The sequence below is a fragment of the Theobroma umbraticum genome, unplaced genomic scaffold, assembly GCF_002168275.2.
Source record: "Theobroma umbraticum cultivar Fairchild unplaced genomic scaffold, ASM216827v3 scaffold_56.0, whole genome shotgun sequence".
Lineage (NCBI taxonomy): Eukaryota > Viridiplantae > Streptophyta > Magnoliopsida > Malvales > Malvaceae > Theobroma > Theobroma umbraticum.
In genome coordinates, this window is record NW_018397256.1 from 3,022,478 (window position 1) to 3,044,480 (window position 22,003).

Below are 22,003 nucleotides of genomic sequence, written 5' to 3' on the forward strand. Positions count from 1 at the left end.
GTATTAGTTTATCAGATTATAATGTTTTCAAATATTTTTGTCAAAAAATATGTTAAAATGAAGAAAAATAGGTAATATTGATAAATAGTTTTTATAAACTGATCCAAATAATAAAAAATATTTTAATAAAAAAAATTAATTTTTTAGTAAAATATTTTACCTAAAAAGATTTAACTTCCATAATTTATTTTTTTAATTATCAAACGGACCTTGAATTTTACTCTGACATTTTGTTACCATTATACACAACCCAACTTTTATCTACATAAGCGGAGTATAATTTTGTTATTTTTCTGATACACAAAGGGTAAAATGGAAATTTACGTTGTGCCATTAAGTTAACAAAAACTCAAACAATGAAGTAACAGTAAGACTTGCATACGTTGTGAAGTACATGAGGTGTTTATTTTTAATATTAATGAACTTGAAATGAATTAGAGTGAAATTTTAAAGACTTAAGGTAATTTGTTTTTTTTTTAATAGCAAAAACAAGTAATACCCTTTTGGAAGATTATGATTGTTTTCCATCACAATGTGCAATTGAATTTGCAAGTCCATTCGTCTCTCGAAGGAGATAAAATTGTAGTTGTTCAATTTCTATTTCAAACACCATCAATTTTTTATATAAGTAAAAATCAGAAAAGCACAACAAAAACTTCCTTATTTACTTTGTATCAAAGTCATAAATGTCAAAACATTAGAATAATGACATAATAACAATTTTCATTTTATAAATTAAATTACTTAATAACTATTCATATTCTATTTTACTTTTCAAAAATAATCATTTTATTTTTCTTTAATTTCACTTTTCGAACTAAACATGCAGTAACAGAATCCCAACCATAATAAAATATGTATTAAGTTAAGCTTAATCACATTTGACCAAGATGAAATATGCAAAGCCCATAATTGAATAGAACACACCTACATTATTTCTTTTAAAACTAAATCTATCGATCAAAATTTTAATTAAATATTTAAATATTTAACTCATTAATTGATATATAATCTTTAAAAAAAAAATTGAATCCCTTTTCTCTTTTAAAAAGAATGAAAAAAAAAAACCAAAATTCCAATTAATAACCGCCCACTTGTTCTTCTCCCTCCTTTCCCGAATGCTGTACCCGACTCCTATCAAACCAAATTTTCAACGCAGTGAAATGGGCTCCTTGCCCCTGGTGGATCCTCAGCCAAGCCCAAGAATGAGCAACCCCAGGAACTTATCCATGCGCACTCGTCCACTGTTACTTCTCATTTTCCACTTTCCCTCCCCCTTTAATGGCGGTTAAATGTCTCTTTGGCTGAGGACTTCCACCAAGGTCACGAGCTTCATTCGACGACACGGCAACTCTCAGCTTTGTTACAGGTTTTTCCATGGCGAACCAACTTCAGAGTTACTCTTTCTCGATCAGAGACCAAGACTACGAGAAAAACGACGACGTGGAGGAGAGCAAGTGTTCTTTCCTTGTGGTAGCTCTCTGCCCTTGTTTAGTTTGCTTCCTTCTTCTCCTTATTATAGTCTCCGTCGTGTTAATTGTCAAATTCCATTTCTTTTGCCACACTCCTCTTCGCTCCATTATTTACAAGAAAAACTGCTAGCCAATTCCATTTCTTTGACCCCCAATGTTTTAGATTTCAATCATAGGAATTTCTCTAGCTTCACTGACTGTGATACAGATTCTGGAACCGACCATGAATCTGATAGTTCTGGTGACAGCTTTAAGTCTAGAGTGGACCCAAAGGAAGTTGAGAGAATATGCAAGGTGATCGATGACTTATTTGGCTTAGATCGAAACATGGAGGCCGTTTTAGATGAATGTGGGATTAACCCTACTCATGATTTGGTCATGAATGTGCTCGAACGGTTCCGGCACGCCAGAAAACCGGCCTTTAGGTTTTTCTGTTGGGCCGGACAAAAGCCAGGGTTTGAACATGATTCCATGACTTATAACAAAATGATGAATGTTTTAGCGAAGAATAGGCAATTTGAGACCATGGTAGCGATGCTCGAAGAGATGGGTGCCAAAGGTGTTGTGACAATGGAGACTTTTATTATTGCTATGAAAGCTTTTGCGGCCGCCAAGGAGAGGAAGAAAGCCATTGGGATCTTTGAGTTAATGAAGAAGTATAAATATAAAGCTGGTGTTGATACTATTAATTTCTTGCTTGATAGTCTTGTGAGGGTTAAGCTTGCAAAAGAAGCGCAAGCCCTTTTTGAGAAATTGAGAGACAGGTTTACACCCAATTTAAGTACATATACGATATTGCTTAATGGCTGGTGCAGGGTGAGGAATTTGATGGAAGCAGGGAGGGTGTGGAATGAGATGATTGATAAGGGATTTAAGCCTGATATTGTCGCACATAATGTTATGATTGAAGGGCTGTTTAGGAGTAGGAAGAGATGTGATGCAGTGAAGTTGTTTGAGGTCATGAAGGCTAAGGGGCCTTTGCCTAATGTTCGGAGCTACACGATTATCATTCGGGAGCTTTGCAAGCAAGCCAAGATGAATGAAGCAGTTGGATATTTTGATGAGCTGCTTGATTCTGGATGTCAGCCAGATGCAGCAGTTTACACGTGTTTGATCACTGGTTTTGGAAATCAGAAAAGGATGGATGTGGTTTACAGATTGTTAAAGGAGATGCAAGAAAAGGGCTGTCCACCTGATGGCCAAACCTACAATGCCCTGATTAAATTGTTGACAAGGCAACGAATGCTGGAGGATGCAATGAGGGTATACAAGAAGATGATTCAGAGTGGAATTCAACCAACAATTCACACTTTCAACATGATCATGAAATCGTTCTTCCAGACCAGAAACTATGACATGGGTCGTGCAATTTGGGATGAGATGAATGAAAAGGGGATTTGCCCTGATGATAATGCATATGTTATTTTCATTGGAGGACTGATCAGTCTAGGTAGATCAGGAGAGGCTTGTAAATTTTTAGAAGAAATGATGGAGAAAGGAATGAAAGCTCCTCATCTTGATTACAACAAGTTTGGAGCTGATTTCTCTAGAGCTGGGAAACCTGACATTCTTGAGGATTTGGCTCAAAAGATGAAGTTCTCTGGTAAGTTTGAAGCTGCTAATACCTTTACGAGATGGGCTGAGATGATGAAGAAAAGGCTTAAGAGAAACCGTCCCTTCAAAACTGATGGAAGGTGCATCTAGCATGCTTATGAGCTGTTTCACTCTGGTTTCGTGTGACTTGTGGATCATAGTCTGCTCACTTTACTTGGTCTCACACGACTTTTCTTATTTTTTGTAAGTATTATCCAGTTGTTGCATCCTGTATTTCTAGTGTTATAGTTTTGTTCTTGATTCCTTTTTCTGCTCTTCAATTGTATCCTTGCTTGTTGTGTGCAATATCTTTGATTTTTTTGTCCACCTGTGTGTCCGTCTGGGTTCTTTTCTGAGCTTTGTGTTTTTGATAATGGAGCTGACTGCTGAGGTTTATACTTAAATATGATGCAAGCCAAATGATAGGGTTGCTGTTAGCTTTTGCTTGGTTCGAAAATGGAACCCTAATTTTCCTGCTTTTATTTCTTTATTTTGCATCAAAGAGCAAACTAGGGCAAGGTATTTAGTAGAGGTGGTTATTGAGCCAATCAAGTGTCAACTTTGTAATTGTGCCATTTTGTTTTGAGATCACTTTGCATTTAAATTAGTTTTATTACGAATTCAAATCACTACAGCTTCAAGTATTTTGGGTTTTAGTAATCTTGAATGTTAAATTACTCAAGTTATTTTATTAATAATTTGAGTCATATTCCAATTATATTGATTGTGTCTATAAATTAAATAGATATTTAAAGTGAATAAAAATAATGAAAAAGACTAGGATGTAAGATCCAAAGAAATGGCGCCTGCTTCACAAGCTAAAGTTTTGAGTGCGTCCATCATCTCATCAATCCTTGCATGAGAAAAATCCCCTATTGTAAATTTTACAAAATTTCCCTTCACTTGAACCAGGCTGTACCCAGCTTCCTTCTTCAGTCCACTTCCCTTCAACATCTTCCTCGCCTCCGCAACACAATCCCACATCTCATCTGACGCATACAAGTTTGACAATAATACATAAGGTGAAGTGCTCACTGGTTGAAGTTTCAGAAGCTGTCTACCTAAACGTTCCCCCATGACTACATCTCCATGCAGTCTGCACGCAGACAGCAGGCTCCCTAAGGCAACTGGATCTTGTCCAAAAGGATACTTCTTCATGTAATCCTCTGCCTCATCTAATCTCCCAGCTCGTCCCAACAAATCGATAAGACAAGAAAAATGCTCTATATCAGGGGCAATACCGTGGGTTTCTTGCATAGAATTAAAAAGATGAAGGCCTTTATCTACCAAACCAGCATGATTGCAAGCCATCAGAAGTCCAACAAATGTCACAGAATCTGGCTCTAATCCAATGGCTCTCATCTGCTCAAAGAGTTCGAGGGCTCTGCTTCCAAGCCCATGATTTCCAAATGCAGCAATGATGGTGTTCCATGAGACAAGATTGTGATGAGACATCCTGTTGAATATGTGGTATGCATATGCAATGGAACCACATTTAGCATACATGTTTGTGAGCGCATTACCAACACCAACATCTGGGGTCAGTCTTGTTCTTATCAGATAAGCATGAATCTGCTTGCCGTAAAGTATTGAAGCAAGCGCAGCACATGCAGAGAGGACACTGGCAAAAGTGAAATCATCTGGTCTTGTATGATATTCATTAAACATCTCTCGGAAAGCTCTCAAACTCTTTTCATGATGTTCACAATGAGAACAAGCAGCTATAAAAGTGTTCCAAGAAATGCCATCCTTTTCCTTGATGAACTCAAAGACCTTCTCTACCTCTTGTATGGAAGTAAACTTTGAGTACATTGTCATGATCACGTTACCTATAAAAGCAGTGGAGTCAAGTCCAAGTTTGATTGTCTGGCAATGCAATACCATTCCTCTATATAAAGCATCTAAATCAGCACAACTCCCTAGTAATCCCACAAAAGTAAAGCGATCTGGCATATGGCCTTGTTGATGCATATGTTTAAAAATTTCAAAACCATTTTCAGGCTGCTGGTTTTCTACGAATCCAGTAATCAGAGCATTATAAGATACAGCGTTTGGTTCTGATGCCCCAGAATGCGCTGACAATGCCTCACTAGAATGACCACATTTCATGTACATTGAGATAAGGGAGTTAGAAACAAATGAGACAGACGCGTATCCGTACTTCAATGATTGAGCATGAATTTGTCGTCCTTCCACTAACAACAAAAGGTTGGCACAAGCACTAATCGCACTGGCAAATATGTACTCATTGGGTACAAGGCGCATTTGGGAAAGTAACTCAAGTGTTGATGAGGGCTCCCCAGACTGTTCATAACCCGAGATCATGGCAGACCAAGAAACAAGGTTTTTTTCAGACATTTCATCAAATACCTGACGAGCAAATCTAGTCTTGCCACATTTAGCATACATGTTGAGGACATGGTTGGAGACAATGACATCTGCCTGCATACCAGCCTTGAAGACGGCAGCATGAAGTGAAAGACCGCTGCGAAATGCCTTGGTTTTGGAGCAGTGGTGCAAAAGCGAGCCAATAGTTTCAGGTACCATTTAATCTAGCCACCAGATACAGCAATTACAAATGTGAAGGTTCTCCTCTCCTTTAACATCCTGTGCCAGGAACCCAGATTCAAGAAGAAAAATGGGACCATCCTAAATCATGAAATCATCCATTAAACTCAAGTTCAATTGTCTTCCAATTACCAGGCCCGGTTGAGGCTTGGGAGAGGGAAATTCTGGATTTAAAAGAGAGCAAAGGCGACTTACCTGGGTTTGGCTTATGGAAAAAAATACAAAGGGGAATTTGGGTAACTACCAAAGGACAACATGGTAGGATTATGGGGCAAATGACTTGGGCTGGGTTTAATAGATTTCTAAGTAGATTGCCCCATTTGAGTAAGTACCCAATTTGGTTTTAAATTAATAAAACACCCAAAAATTGAACATAAAAGTTTAATGCACATTGTTTAGGGAGAAAAGCCCCTAGAAGGAATGCTAAGAGAGTAAAATTTTAATTTATCAAAAATTTTAATTCCCAACGGGTTTAAAATTTTCAATAATTTATTAAAGACCCTTAAGAATGAAGAGTATAGTATAATGAGTAATGACTTCTCATCTCAACAACAAACCCTAGCCTATATCCTTGGGGATAATAAATAAGGTGGCTGATAGCATGTGAGGAAGAGAAAAACATTTGATGCCGATAATTTTGGTTTGGTTTTCCAATCCCAAGTTTAATGTTAGCTCTGGCTTTCTCTCTTTTTCCTCAAAAATGGTTAGAAAGGAGGAAGCAGCAAATTCAAGGGTGGTGATCATAAGCATCACCTATGAAAATCTTAAAAGTAAACAAAAAGATGGGATTATTGAGGATGATTTGGTCTCTTTCAATCACCCAAAAAGTCTGGCCCTTTTTTGTCACATTGGCAACAACTTTTGTCCCCTTTTTACCAAAGGGCTGGCCACCCCTACCCATGTCTTTTTCACCAATTTAACCAATTTTCTCTTGCTCATGTAAAATGGAGAAGAGCATACCACAACACTCATAGCAATGACTCTAGTAGACTTTTCCATCTATTTGCATGACAGTAATCATGCAATCAACTCTATTAATTAATTCCCAAAGCTCCTTTCCAATCCTTCATCCCCCACTCAATAATCATGTGCTGCTTTGAAGTCTAACCACCCATTATACTAGGAGTAATTCAAAAGCCTTTTTGCATTGGGATTTATATATATGTTTATTCATATTAGGTATAACTTTAATGCTCACTAAGTAGATGACCAAGCATGCATGTTACATGGGACAAAATCACCTTACCAGACTTGAACCATTCCCTCTCGAACTCTTCTTTTCTTTAAAATAATAAAAAGGAAATTAAGCATTTATGAACATATAAGTCATAGTGGCTCTAGATCGATAATGCAATATATAGGTATGTATGTGATCAAATAAACTTTAAAAAAATAAAAAAAATTCATGGTTGTGGATGATGACAATAGGTGCATATCCTACTTGTTGATCAATCAGTGATGAAGTTGATATCTTTGTAGGCACATGTATACCCACATAGGACTAAATAATGGACCAACCTCCTCTTAATACCATCACTGTTTCAAAGCAACTCTCAATAAAAACGACTCACATGAAGTGACAAAACCAATTGCAATTTGAGTTAAAGGCTTCATGTCATGGTTAAAGCTTCGAAGAAATTAAACATATGGTTATTTATTTATTAGCTCGAAGGAGGTCACATGACAATCCTTCCAAAGAGAAAAAATTTGTGAAGGCTAGAGAGTATAGGATAATCTAGGATTATGCACAAGATAGAATGAATGATTATTGGGGGGACCAACCTAATCATGGCTTAGATATATTTTCTTCTTGCATAGTAAATATTTGTTAAAGAGAGATAAAAAGGGTTTAATTTTGTATGATTAGTTTTCATATGTTTGGGAATTGGAATAATTGGGGGTGTAATGAATTGGAGTGAGTGAGTCACATGTGGTGTATAAGCAAACGACAACGGTGGTGGGGCAGCCTCACATGTGCTTGGGCAAGCAACTGTGAGAAAAGCTCCAATCTCCAAACTCTGGATACCGAAAACAAATCTACATTTTTCTGATTTGTCCGTACATAAATCTCTGTACACTCTTTTCTGTCAACCCAAAAAATCAGACATTTACAATTAATTGAAATATGCGTCTGTCCCTATATACAAAGCATCATATTTGAAAAGAGTAAAATATAGTATATTTATGTAAAAAGATGTTAAAAGTGTGTAATGATTCAAAGTTATAACATTAGTATAAGCCCAACTCTATCTCTCTCTCTATGTATATATATATATATATATAAATTAATTAAAAAAAATAAAAATTATATAATAGTATTTATTAAAATTATTAAAAAATCATTTCAATATTATTATATCATCAAATTAATAGTAACACTAACATTTGATTAATAACTATATCTATGTGTTTACCAAAAGATTTTTTTTTTGAAACGAAGTATTTATTTCGAAAATTAATAGATTCATCTAAAATTTCAATTAAAACTTAAAAGTGTGATAATATTTTACCTTAAAATATATTATCAAATTATTTAACTATTCAAAATGATTTTCAAACAAAATGATGTTACTAATGTCAATTAATAACTCCAACGGCATAGCACGGGTTGGTAACTAGTTCTTGTTTGAAAGCTCTTTACATGTAATAATAAATCCAATATTCAAAGGCAGGAGCGGACCTTGAGGATAGCTGGTGCAATATTGGATTCCACTACAAATAGAATGAAAGCCACGTTCCTTTGAAAAATAGCTCAACCTAATAAATCTTTCATTTACCAATTTCATTCAACTTGTTTAACAAGTGTTGTTAAAGTATAATTTTTTCCTTGTCTTGAATAATGTAAATATAAAAAAATATGTATTTTCTCATGAAGACTTAAAGGAGTATTCTCATGGTAGCTTCCATTTGATACTATGAGACGTAACTCTTCTCTTTTTTCTTTCAAAAATATACTAATAACTATTTTTTTTTTAAAATTATGCAACTTCTTTAATGACCATTGATTGAAAGAATTTTTTCCCTCCTTCCAATACATCACCAATAAATTTTAAAAAAAACCTTATGATATTGGACTGTATACTCCACTACACAAACAAGTATAGTTCCCCAATATCCCTCAATATCACCCATCCCCTTCAAAAACATAACCCAAGCCCTTGCCTTCATACACATGCATTAAGAAAAAAAAACACATCAAACTTTCATTTTACATTCTCGCGCTCGACCTTATAAAAAAATAATTCCTTGACAACCCCATACAGAAAAAAAAGGTTGCAACCCCTCCCCACAATTCACAGCACAAAAAATAAAAAATCCAGCAACCATAACACCATCCCAAAGGACACATTAACCAATAACTAGAGCAAGATATGCATCAGTAGCACAATCAATTCAACACAATGATAAGAAATACAAACCATAGCCAATGACAAACCTACTAGAAAACATGTAGTACTGTTGTTTGCAACTACACCCCAATCTTTGTAGTAACCACTTCCTCAACTTTCAATCTCTCAATTTATAGAGAAATACAAACCATAGCCAATGACAAACCTACTAGAAAACATGTAGTATTGTTGTTTGCAACTACACCCCAATCTTTGTAGTAACCACTTCCTCAACTTTCAATCTCTCAATTTATAATGACCACTTCCTCAACTTTTAAGGTATTATCTCCAAGTATTGGGTCCATTTAACATCGTTGCTCGAGTCACTTTCAATGACAAGTTTATACTCATCCTTCCACTTAGATACTAAAAAATGAAGAAGGACTTCTTCACTACCATAATCATTGCTAAGTTGGAATTTTTTGTACTAATGGACTTGACAAATATAATTTAAGTTTCATCATTAGCGTTTCGCGGTAATCCTTTGATCCTAATAGGTCTTGAGCACCTTTTAGCAACTCCTTCTACGTTGAACTTCATCTATCCTTACCTTGGTTCCCCCCATTTAATCACTTTTTCTTTCTTTACACATTTTTTCAAGTTGTCTGTGAATTAGAAGTTGTCTATATGTGTCCAACAGTAAATGTACTCATTCAGCCACTTGGCATTAACTTAAGAAGTCACTTTAAGTTTCACCAATTGTAAACACTAATTGACATTGCACTCTTTCTTACCTAACACCATCTAGTTTCTGTTTTTCCAAATTAACTAAACAATTGCGAATTATGCCATTCTCCATATCTTTCTATCCATCCCACCAAGCTAAGCTCTATTCCACCCTTCAAAGAAGAATCTAACATTCCTTGGTGATGTCTAAACATAGCCTTAAGCCTTGCACCACCCTATCTAGATTTTCCATGTCTCACAACAAGTACTAAAAAGGTAACAATAGGTTTCTCTTTTCACGTTGCATAACATGCATAATATTGAGTTATTTTGAAGCATACCTTTTTTGGTTAACTTGTCTTTAATGACAACTTTATCATGCATCAACTACCAAACGAACATCTTAACTCTAAATAAAGTCAAGTTTGCCCACACATGTTTCCACATGCTATCAATTTTTTCACTAAGGGTGAAAACATGCTCACAAAATGACTTAGCCATATAGATTTTACTAGCTGCCCCTTTTTCACACCACATCATCTTTAAGTTCCTTGTTAAGTTGAAAATCCCAAAGAGTCTATCTCAATTGCTCCCATTGTTTGATTTCCCAATAAAATAAACTCCTCCTCAAGCTTAAGTCTCACACTTAATTAGAATCATCCCTCTTGCCATAATCTAAAATTTTTTTGCTTTTGTTTGTTGCCAAAGCAAAGATTTTAGGAAAACAATGTGCCAATATAACCTTGTTAATCCATTCATCATGCCAAAAGACAATATTTTCACCATTACCAACTGCAAAACCAATGTTAGAAACCACTTGTAAGAAAAATTTGTTAGCAAGGGAAATGCGACTAATAATTTTTTTCCATATTGTTAAAACTTTCTTATTTGCACTTTTGTTTGCCCTCATGTTTGGCAAAAGAAAATTTTTTTTGCTTTTGTTTGTTGCCAATGCAAAGATTTTAGGAAAACAATGTGTCAATATAACCTTGTTAATCCACTCGTCATGCCAAAAGACAATATTTTCACCATTACCAACTACAAAATCAATGTTAGAAACCATTTGTAAGAAAAATTTGTTAGCAAGGGAAATGGGACTAATAATTCTTTTCCATATTGTTAAAACTTTCTTATTTGCACTCTTGTTTGCCTTCGTGTTTGGCAGAAGAATGGAAGGATCATTTTCGATTTTCATTATCACTTCTTTCTGTAAATTATTTCTCTCTTTACCATATCGCCAAATCCACTTATTCAACAAAGCATGATTTTTCACTTTGAAGTCCATAATCCCAATGTCCCCACACTCATTATAATTACAAACCCTATCCATTTTCACAAAGTGAATTTTCCTTTTCTGTTCCTCACTCCCACAGAAACCTCCTTTGAATTTTTTCAATTTTATGGATGGAATTTGAAACGACATGCAAAATATTAGAAACCTTGTCAACACTAATCTAAGTAAAGTCACTATTTCATCTAAGGATAATGTTTTCACTTTCCATCCAATAAGTTTTAACCCTACTCGTTCAAGTATTGATTTCCAAAATTTTGTGGAGTTATGATTCGCACCCAATGGTAGCCTAACACATATGGTGAGAGTTTTTCCTACCTGACATCAAATACTCCTCGCCCAACTTTCTGCAACTCTCTAATCAACTCCTATTCCTATCCAGTGGTTTTTGTGAAAGTTAATTTTGAGTCTTGAGACACTTTGGAAATATTAAGATATTCTTTTCAATGCCATAACGTTCTCCAAAATTAAGCTCACAAAACAATATCATGTTGTCAGCATACTGAAGATAAGTGATTAATAACCCATTATTCCCTATCTCAAGCCCCTTGTACACCCCGAATTCTTCTACCTTTCTCAACATACAACTAAAAGCATCTACAACCATGTTAAATACAAAAGGCAATAGCAGCCATCCTTATCTCAATCCCCTCTCCATGCAAAATTACCTCATTGGGGATCCATTAATTAACATTAAGATTGAACCAAAAGTAATGCACTCTTTAATCCATTTTTTCCATTTTTCCCTTAATCTCATTTTTTTCATAATTAAATAAAAAAGATCCAACTCATGCTATCATAGGCTTTCTTGAAATCCACTTTTAAATCACCCCACCATTTTTTTTCTTCATCCAACCCACCATTTTGTTGGTTATTGTTATAGAATAGGAATGTGTAAATATTCTTTTATTAATAAATGTAATTATATGAATTAGAAATCACCATAATTATAGAGATTGGGAATCATCATAATTATAAAAATTTTATTTTCTTTATTTTCTTTAGAGATGTGTAGGCTGTATATATAGGTGATGTATTATGAATGAAAGATGCTAAGGTTTTGCTTCCTAAACAACATGGTATTAGAGCTGTTTTGGCAGATCTGTTTCCATTGAAATAGAGTTCTTAGTTTCTCTTTTACACCCAAACCTAGGTCACCCATATAAGATGACAATTTGATCCTATAGCTGGCACTAGAAGGAGACTCACCTGCTGATCAACTTCTTCCTAGAACCTTGCCACTAGAGTCCCCATAAGTGGCTGTCGCATGCCGCTTTTAGTTTTTGGTTCTATTCCATATGCCAGCCATTTGTTAGAGATTCACTTCGATTTTCTCTTCTAGTCTTCACGTCAAAAGGTTTCAGTAAGATAGTTTGGTATTCTTGTTAAGTTTTGTTACTGGGATTTCAAGATGACAGAGTTTGTGCCAGAGAAAAAATTAATGGTAGTGACTTATGTGATTCTTATGATGACAAAGATCACAAAGCATAAACTTAATGGTTCTAATTATTTAGATTGGAGCAAGACAGTTCGGGTCTATTTAAGAAGCATTGTAAAGATGATCATATTACTAACGATCCTTCTATTGACAATACAGGATAAACCTGGATGAGGGAAGATGCATGGTTGTTCTTGCATATTTGAAATTTCATTAATAGTGAGATTACTAGCCTTATTAATCATTTTGAATTTGTTAAAGAGTTGATGGATTATTTGGATTTTTATATTCTGGTGAAGGAAATATTTCTCATATTTATGAGGTATGTAAAGCATTTTATTGTGTAGAGAAATAAGATAGGTCTTTCACAACCTATTTTATAGATTTTAAAATAATTTATGACGAGTTTAATGTTCTCTTACCTTTTAGTCCTGATGTGAAGGTTTAATAGGCTCAACAGGAGTAAATAGCAGTTATGAGTTTTCTTACAGGTCTCCCTCTAGAGCTTAACACTATCAAATCTCAGATTCTTTCTGATTTTGAGATCTCCTTTTTGCATGACACCTTTACGAGAGTACTACATACAGAAAGCTCTAGCTTCATGTTGGCTCAGACTAATAACAATGCTCTTGTAAGTCATCAGAATAATATAAGTGGTAATAGAGGAGGGGGAACAGGTAATTATAATTGAGATGTTGATAGTCATAGTCAAGAGTCAGGAGGAATTGTGTGCTATTATTATCATGAGTTAGGCCATACAAAGCGTTTTTGTAAGAAACTCCAAAATAAGTCTCAGCGAGGTCAATCAACAAATGTTACAGCTTTTAATACCTCATCTTTTGATAAGACTATTCTAGTTTTTGCAGATGAATTTGCTCAATTCTCTCAATACCAAAAATTATTAAAATCCACTACTTCTTCTATCACGGCTATCGCTAAGTCAGGTAACTCCACTACATGTCTTATTTTCTCATCATTCAAATGAGTTATTGATTCTGGTGTCTCAGATCATATGACAAGGAATTCAAATATATTTTTCACTTTCCAATCACATACAACCTCTTCTAGTGTTACTTTAGCTGATATATCAACCTCTTGTGTTCTTGGTTCTGGAACTATTAATCCAACTCCATTAATTTCATTTTCCAATGTCTTAAATCTACCTAAGTTTTCTTTTAATCTAACCTCTATTAGTAAACTCACTCGAGCCTTGAATTGTTGTATCTCATTTTTTCTCTATTTCTATCAATTTCATGAGCTTACGACGAAGCGGATTATTAGTAGAGATCATGAGTCTGGAGGTCTCTACTACCTTGACAAATAGGTACCATGATCCATTGCTTGTTCAAGTGTATTGACCCCTTTGAAGTGTATGGACCCCTTTGAAGTGTATTGTCGATTAAGACATCTTTCTCTGTCTTCCTTAAAAAAATTATGCCCTCAATTTCAAAATGTATCTTCATTGGATTGTGAGTCATGTCAGTTTGTTAAACATCATCGTCTCCCTTCAATGTCTATAGTCAATAAATGGGTTATGTTCACTTTTAAGTTAATCCATTGTGATGTTTGGGGTTCTTGTCCTATTGTGTCTAAATCTGGTTTTAAATACTTTGTTACTGTTGTTGATGACTATTCTTGTGTCACTTGGCTATACTTAATAAAAAATCGTTCTGAGTTATTCTCTATTTTTTGTGCCTTTTGTGTTGTAATAAAAACACAATTTAATGTTTCTATGAGCACATTGCGAAGTGATAATGCCAAAGAATATTTTTATGATAAATTTCAATCTTATATGATTCAAAATGGCATTCTCCATCAATCTTCTTGTATTGATACACCTTCTCAAAATGGAGTTCTCGAGAGAAAAAATAGACATCTCCTTTAGGTAGCCCGAGCACCTCTTTTTTAGATGAAAGTTCCTAAACAGTTTTGGGCTGATGCTGTCTCCATAGCTTGTTTTTTGATTAATAGGATGTGTTTCTCTGTCCTTCATGGTGATATTCCCTATATTGTCATCTTTCCTTCCAAGTCTTTGTTTCCTATTAAACCTATGATATTTGGTTGTACATGTTTTGTTCGTGATGTTCGTCCCCAGGTCACCAAATTAGATCCAAAATCTCTCAAGTGTGTTTCCTTGGGTATTCTCGTCTTTAGAAAGATTACAGATGTTATTCTCCTACTCTTAACCGATATCTTATCTCCGCAGATGTCACTTTCCTTGAAAATACTTTTTTTTTCCTCATCTTCTAGTTGTGATAGCTAGGAAGAGGAAGATGATCTACTAGTTTATACTGTAACCCATCCTGTTAGTACCACAGATATTCTTGCACTTGATCCTACACCTACTCGGCCACCTATTGTCCATGTCTATTCCAAACGACTAGAAGCTCAACCCACATGCCCTTTACTAATCCCTTCACTGTCAGATCCAGTCTTTAGTGATCATGATCCTAGTCTTCATCTTCCTATTGCTTTTCGCAGAGGTAAATGTTAGTGTACTTATCTTATTTCACCTTTTGTTTCTTATGATCACTTATCTTCTTCTTCTAGTTCGTTTGTTGCATCATTGGATTCTGTTTCAATTCCTAAAATAGTTCATGATGACTTGTCCCATCCTAGCTAATGTGTTGCTATGGTAAAGAATATGGTGGCTTTAGATGGTAATGGTACTTGGGATTTAGTAGATTTGCCTGCTAGGAAGAAAGCTATTAGGTGCAAATGGGTGTTTACTGTTGAGGTAAATCTTGATGGATAAGTGGTTCACCTTAAAGCCCATCTTGTTGCTATAACGTATGCCCAGACTTATGGTGTTAATTATTCTGATACTTTCTTTTCAATAGCTAAACTTACCTCTGTTCGTTTATTCATATGGTGGCTACCTATGATTGGCCTTTACATCAATTAGATATCAATAATGCTTTTTTACATGATGACCTCTAAAAGAAAGTGTATATGGAGCAACCACCTAAGTTTGTTGCTCAGGGAGAGTATAGGAAAGTCTGCCATTTTCAAAATCCTTGTATGGCTTGAAACAAAGTCCTCGTGCTTGTTTGGCAAATTCAGTAAGGCAGTTCAAGAGTTTAGGATGAAAAGAAGTAAGTGTGATCACTTAGTGTTTTATAAACAGTCTGAGGCAGGCATAATCTTACTAGTAGTATGTGTTAACGATATTCTCATTACTAGGAGTGACACTGCAGGTATTTCATCTCTCAAATCCTTTCTTCATACCTAATTTCAAACAAAAAATTTAAGGTTGTTAAAGTATTTTTTGGGTGTTTAAGTGAAAAGAGTAAGAAAAGTATATTTTTGTCATAAAGAAAATATATTCTTGACTTATTGATTGAGATAGGAAAATTAGGTGCTAAGCCGTGTAATGCACCAATGACTCCTAATTTGTAACTTACAAAAGAAGATGGTGAATTGTTTGAAGACCCTGAAAAGTACAGAAGGTTGGTTGAAAAATTGAATTATCTCATAGTGACTTGTCCTAATATTGCATACTCTATTAGTGTTGTAAGTCAATTTATGTCTTCTCCAACAATTAACCATTGGGCAACTTTGGAACAAATCCTGTGTTATTTGAAGGAGGCTCCAAGATGTGGTCTATTTTATGGAAATCATGGACACACTAATATTGAATGTTTTTCAAATGCAGATAGGGCAGGTTCCAAGAGTGATAGGAGATCCACTATGAGATATTGAGTTTTTATTGGAAGAAGTTTTGTTTCATGGAAAAGTAAGAAGCAGAATGTAGTATCTTGGTCTAGTACAAAATCAGAATACAGAACTATTGCACAAACTGTGTGTGAAGTAGTATGGATGTATCAGCTATTAAGTGAAGTTGGCCTTAAGTCTTCTTTACCGACAAAGCTGTGGTGTGATAATCAAGCTACTCTCCATGTTGCCTCCAATCGCGTGTTTCATGAACAAACTAAGCATATTGAAATTGATTGCCATTTTGTTCGTGAAAAGATTCAACAGAAGTTCATCTTTACAGGATATGTTAAAACTGAAGACCAACTAGGAGATATCTTTACAAAAGCATTGAATGGACCTCAAGTTGATTATATTCATAGCAAGTTGGGCATGATTAACATCTATATTCTAGCTTGAGGGAGAGTGTTATAGAATAGGAATGCGTATATATATTTTTATTAATAAACGTAATTATAAGAATTAGAAATCACCATAATTATAGGGATTGAGAATCATCATAATTATAGGGATTTTATTTTTATTATTTTCCTTATTCTTTTCCTATTTTAGAGATGTGCAGGTTGTATATATAGGCGATATATTGTTAATGAAAGATATTGAGTTTTTTCTTCCTAAATAACAGTTATAAGTGCACAACCATCAATTGCCTTTTTTTAAGGAAAGCAAATTGGTTCCTCCTAATAACTTCATCAATTACACTTCTCAATTTGTTGGCCAAAGTCTTAGCCATAATATTGTACAAATTGCCCATTGAGTTGATCAATCTACACTCACTCAAACTATTGGGATTTGGAATCTTGGGTATCAAATCAATAAATGATGCATTCACCCTGCACCAAAGTTGTTCGTGTTCATAAAATTCTTTCATGAATTTCACCACATTCCATTGATTCTTGAAAAATTGAAATTATATCTATCTAGCCCTAAGAGGTTGTTCCCAGAGTATCATTAGATTGTTTCCCAAACTTCATCTTCCTTAAATGGCTTTTCTAAGTAGTTAGCAAAGTTTTTATTGAGTTTCCTAAACTAATAGTCAAAGTTAACCAGATCTAGAACCATTTTTTCACTATACAATTTTGCCAAATGATTGGCCACTTCTTCTTCTTCTTTGATGCCCAGTGGATCATCTCTTAACCATGCTACCCCTTGAATTCTCTCAATGTGATTTATTTTCCTCCTTTTAAAAGCCATTGACGCGGAAGCGTCTAAGATTGTATTTTCTTTAATTTAGTTTTTGCTAATTTTAGTTGATTTAGGAGTATATTATTAGATTATTATTATTTAAGAATTATAGGTATAATAAAATTCTTCTTTTACTTGTATTAGGACTTTAAGCTAGTTATGTTTTATTTAGGAACAGAACACCTAGTTTATTTAAATCTCTTATTAATTATTCTAATTGTATTGACAACTAAAAGTATAATTTTATTAGGACGTAGGCCTATAATACTATAAATAAGACCTTTAAGCTTAGTTATGAGACATTCAAGTTGAGAGTTAATAAATAATATTTTCTTAAGTAGGAGTGTTTATTTCTCTAGGCTTTTTTTAAAAAGTAAGAGATTTTTAGTATCTTTGACTTAGTTAACCAAAGTGAGATTTTGGCTATTTTTCACCTTAGTCGGGCTTTCAACCTTGCCAAGATTGATGATTCACCTTAGTGGGGTTTTCAAACTCGCCACGATTGGTGTCATTCACAACTCCCAAGTGTCTTTACAACGCCTTGATGTCAGCTATATTGTGGAAATACTTTGTATTTCAATCTCCATCATTTAACTCTCGATTTTGCATCTATTCCATTTTTTCCTTGCATTAAAGTGCCCATAACTTAGCATTTTTTGTCCTTTATCTCTATCTATTTTTCCTCCTTATATCCCATCGCCTAACATTGAGAATTTAACTCTTTAAGTATTTTCTCAAGACATTTGCAATTATGTGTTTTCCAACACCTTTGTTCTTCAGTCTTTAATAATTGCTTTCATATCCTTTAGCTTACTTTATATATCTCTTTCTTTTCTACTCCTTCCTAGCCACTATTCTCCCAAAAACCTAACAACAACTCTTGAAAACTCTTTTCATCTGGCTACTAGTTGAATAGATGAAAGGGTTTAAGCCCTCAATCAGTGTTGTTTGACCTTAATATCACTTAGTAGTAGTCTAAGAGAAAACTTGGCAGACATTCTTGGAAAAGCCCCTGTTCATATTGTAGCCACTCAATGTCCAATAAGAATCCATCTAATCGATAGAAAACCAAACCCTCATAGTAGTCACACTAACTAAATTTATCTCGTATTTAAGGTAGATCAACCAGACCAAGATATTGATAAAATCCTCAAACACAACAGCTAATCTTCCTACCTTACCTCTGCTTATTTTTTCATGCTAATATCTCATTGTGTTAAAATCCCCCTCACACACCACATGACCTCACTTTTTGTCATGGCCTCAATTAGTTCCTCCCATAGCCTTTTCTTCTTCGATACCTCATTGAGGGCATACATGTTAGTGAATCCACAAACTCTATTCATCTTGTTGACCCTGTTGATCAGTATCGTAAGAAATTAAGTCAACATTCATGTTTAAATTAATGATCTCTTCATACTATCTTTGGGTCAATATTTAAGTTAAATTCATGAAATTTTTTTATACCTATTATTTTTTAAATAAGTAAGTTAGATTTTCGGTATACCTATTATTTTTAATTACTAACTTTTTATAAGTTATTGATCTAGTCCTTGTACCTTTTAAATTTAGCTGTTTTTTTTTTAAATTTTAGTTATATATTTACTCGTTTTTAATAGAGATTTTAACGAATTAAAAAAAAAGTCACCTTAATTTCCTTTATTTTTACAAGAATAATAAAATGAATATTATACATTAATACATTTACTTTTAGTTATTAATACACGATATTATCCTAAATATGGTACCACTTATTGATTAAATTGCAGTTATTCTACCTGAAAATTTCATAATTTATTGCAAGCCATAATAAAGGAGGTAGAGTCCTGTGACATTGTGGGTGAACCCCCTTAGTCCTCATCAGCTGACACATTGATAATTACTGCCAACCACCAATCTTTATTTCTACTTTGTACTTTTAAGTTACTACGGTATTACGTTTCTTATAGTTTATGAGCATAATAAATAATAGATTGTGTTAATGAGTGATCTTAAAGATTTTAAAAATATTTGTTATGGTTATTAGGGCGTAAACAATTATCTCATTACTAAATAGTATTAATAGTAATAGAATAGTTTATTAGTAAGACCGAAACTTAACATCAATTTTTGTCGAGGTAAATGATTTTATCAATTAAAATCAATTTTTTATTACCAAAAAGATCTAAATTAAAAATTTTAAATCAAAATATTTAGATATATTATCTTAAAAAAGTTTCAAAATGTTTTAAAAAAATTTAAATAAATTTTTATTCTTTTATTACGTTTAATTAAATTTTTATATTTTTATTTTAAATTAAATAAACTCTTATAATTAATAATTGATTAAATTTCATAATTAAAATGTTACTTATTATTTTATAACACGTGGTGTTAACATGGTATATCGACATGTTATAATGGACAATGATGTGACATAATGACATTATTAATGATATTTTTCACTTTCTACGTCAATATCATGTAAGTAGAAAATAACATGTAACATTTTGGTTAATAACAATTAATCAATCCTTAATTATAAAAATCTATTTAACTTAAATAAAAATATAATAGTTTAATTGAATACAATAGAAAAATAAAAATTAAAAAACATTTTAAAACATTAGGTCAAATATTTAATTTTAATTTTTAAATCAAATTATAATTACTTAATCTCACATCGAAAACACGACTTGAATATTAAGCGTTATGCTTTAACTCGCTAATTAAGTATTCATATCTATTTAGGGAAGAGTAATTGGAGATGTTTTCAAGGTCAGATTCTAGATTTTCTTTTGAACATGCCTAACTTTTTTTTATCAATATTACATATAAAAAGAAAACTAGAAATTAGGGGAATTTGTCTTTGTCACTATTTATTAGTATTATTTTGTTTTCTCCTCAAACCTTCTAGTCGCTCAGAGTCTAAGCTTATATGTTTACTCTAAATTCTAAACATTTTTGTAATCAAAAGAAGGCAATTTAATTAGGAAAAGTTGGGCAAAGTAGCTGATTAAGTGGGAACCTTTGATCTTGTACGCACATAATGTATTCTACACTCACCTTTTGACCATTTAATTGTTCACTTTTTTGAAAATCTTAAAATTAATTTTTATTATGAGACAATTGCGGCAATGTTTGACCTTAACATTTATTAACCAAAACAAAAAAAATAATAATAGAGTTCCAAATTATTTATGACAAAAGCTCTTGTTTTTAAAGTATGTATCTTTGAATAATTGAATAAGAAAACATTTATACAAGGAAAAGAAAATACTATAAATAGGAAAAAATATATATATATAAAAAGTGGTAGACACGCGCGTAAATGCGGAAGATTAAATGGCTGGGAATTCGCTCTCCGCGTCAGCTGCCCTGCCTCCCATCAACTATCGTAACCAATTTCCAAGGGTGGTTTCGTCATTTCACTGGAACAACGCCCCGACAGCTTGCGCGCGAATGTCCCTAACAACCATTAAAGATAACAAAAAGCCACATGAAAAAAAAAAAAAAAGGAAAAGTCATTACATTAATTGACAAATAACACAATAAAAGTAAATTATATAATAAATATAAAAAATAATTAAATAATGCAACCTCGGTAATAATTTGTCTATGACTCCACCGTCATCTTCGCTTCCTTGTCTGCAAGTCCTCGTCGAAACACGTAATGAAAAATAAAAAATTATAAAATAGTTTCTATATTAAAAAAAATTCTTTATCCGATGTTTGATACCATCAAGTGAAAATAGTGGTCTACTCAGTATAATAACGAATTTGAATTTTTACATAAAAACTAATTAAATAATATATATTAAAATTTATTTATATAAATAATAAAAAATTAAAAATTGAGAGATGATAATCATCACTTTATCATCGTCTTCACTTTGATTAGCATTAGTAATTTTATACATAATATGAATATGATGTGATTTGATAAATTTAAATTTAATGTAATTACGTAAACACGATTAAAATATAAATAAATAGTATATATGAGTAAAAATTTTATATAAATCGGTGAAATAAAGCGTAAATGATTTTTATAAAATTAATTTCTAATTTTTAAAAGCATAGTTATTAAATATAATAAAAGGACTCAACTACCTTGCACAGTCTCACTCACTCTCTTCCCTCACTAAAACACACTAAATCGACATACACACTTTCCTTTCTCCATCACTTGGATCTCTTTCTTACTCCTTTTTCTTCTTTGTTTCTTTTTTCTCAGCGTTTTCTTTTCTCGCTTTGAATGAAAGATCTGCGTGAACTGATCTTATCTCTGCAAATGTGAATCAATATATTCTTTCTCTCTCTGATCCAATCATTTTCTCCTCTGTTTTTCACATTCACTTTTCTCTGTTTTTTGTTTTCCTTTGCTGCTTTGATAAAATCGTCTTATCAAAGCTTCCTCGATTCCCGTCTTTAATGCTTGCGTAAGTCTAAATTTTCCTCCTCTTTTTTTTTTTATCTACGATCTTCTTTACCACCGAAAATGGTAATGGAGATTCTGCTCTTTCTTTCTTCCTTCCTTCCTTTCTTTATTTATTTTTCAATTTTTTTGAGTTCATTTTGGTAATTATTCTTCGCTTGAATCGTAGATAAAAGGACGTTGACGCAGATTGACGTGAATGTAAATAACAAAAGCAAGCTTTGGCGGGATTGGATCGGGTTTTAGTGTCTCTTCGGTAATATTTTCTCT

At 33.3% G+C, this 22,003-nt stretch overlaps 2 protein-coding genes and 1 pseudogene across 2 annotated transcripts in view; 2 read left to right on the top strand and 1 right to left on the bottom strand.

Moving 5' to 3' along the window:
• Positions 1-1,209: 1,209 nt before the first annotated feature.
• LOC110411173 (pentatricopeptide repeat-containing protein At3g62470, mitochondrial-like) lies at positions 1,210-4,117 on the top strand. The gene is made up of 2 exons (XM_021421215.2): positions 1,210-3,269; positions 3,978-4,117. Exon 1 carries the CDS (start codon positions 1,293-1,295, stop codon positions 3,174-3,176), a length of 1,884 nt encoding a protein of 627 aa, XP_021276890.1. The 5' UTR covers positions 1,210-1,292; the 3' UTR covers positions 3,177-3,269; positions 3,978-4,117.
• LOC110411174 (pentatricopeptide repeat-containing protein At1g11290, chloroplastic pseudogene) lies at positions 3,172-6,274 on the bottom strand (annotated as a pseudogene).
• A 15,139-nt stretch (positions 6,275-21,413) lies between these two features.
• Positions 21,414-22,003, top strand: part of LOC110410493 (PA-domain containing subtilase family protein) — an 11,004-nt gene continuing 10,414 nt past the window's right edge. Inside the window, exons 1-2 of the mRNA XM_021420214.2 lie at positions 21,414-21,737; positions 21,903-21,989. The gene's annotated coding sequence lies outside the window, so the exon portion shown is untranslated. The remainder of the gene's footprint in view (positions 21,738-21,902; positions 21,990-22,003) is intronic.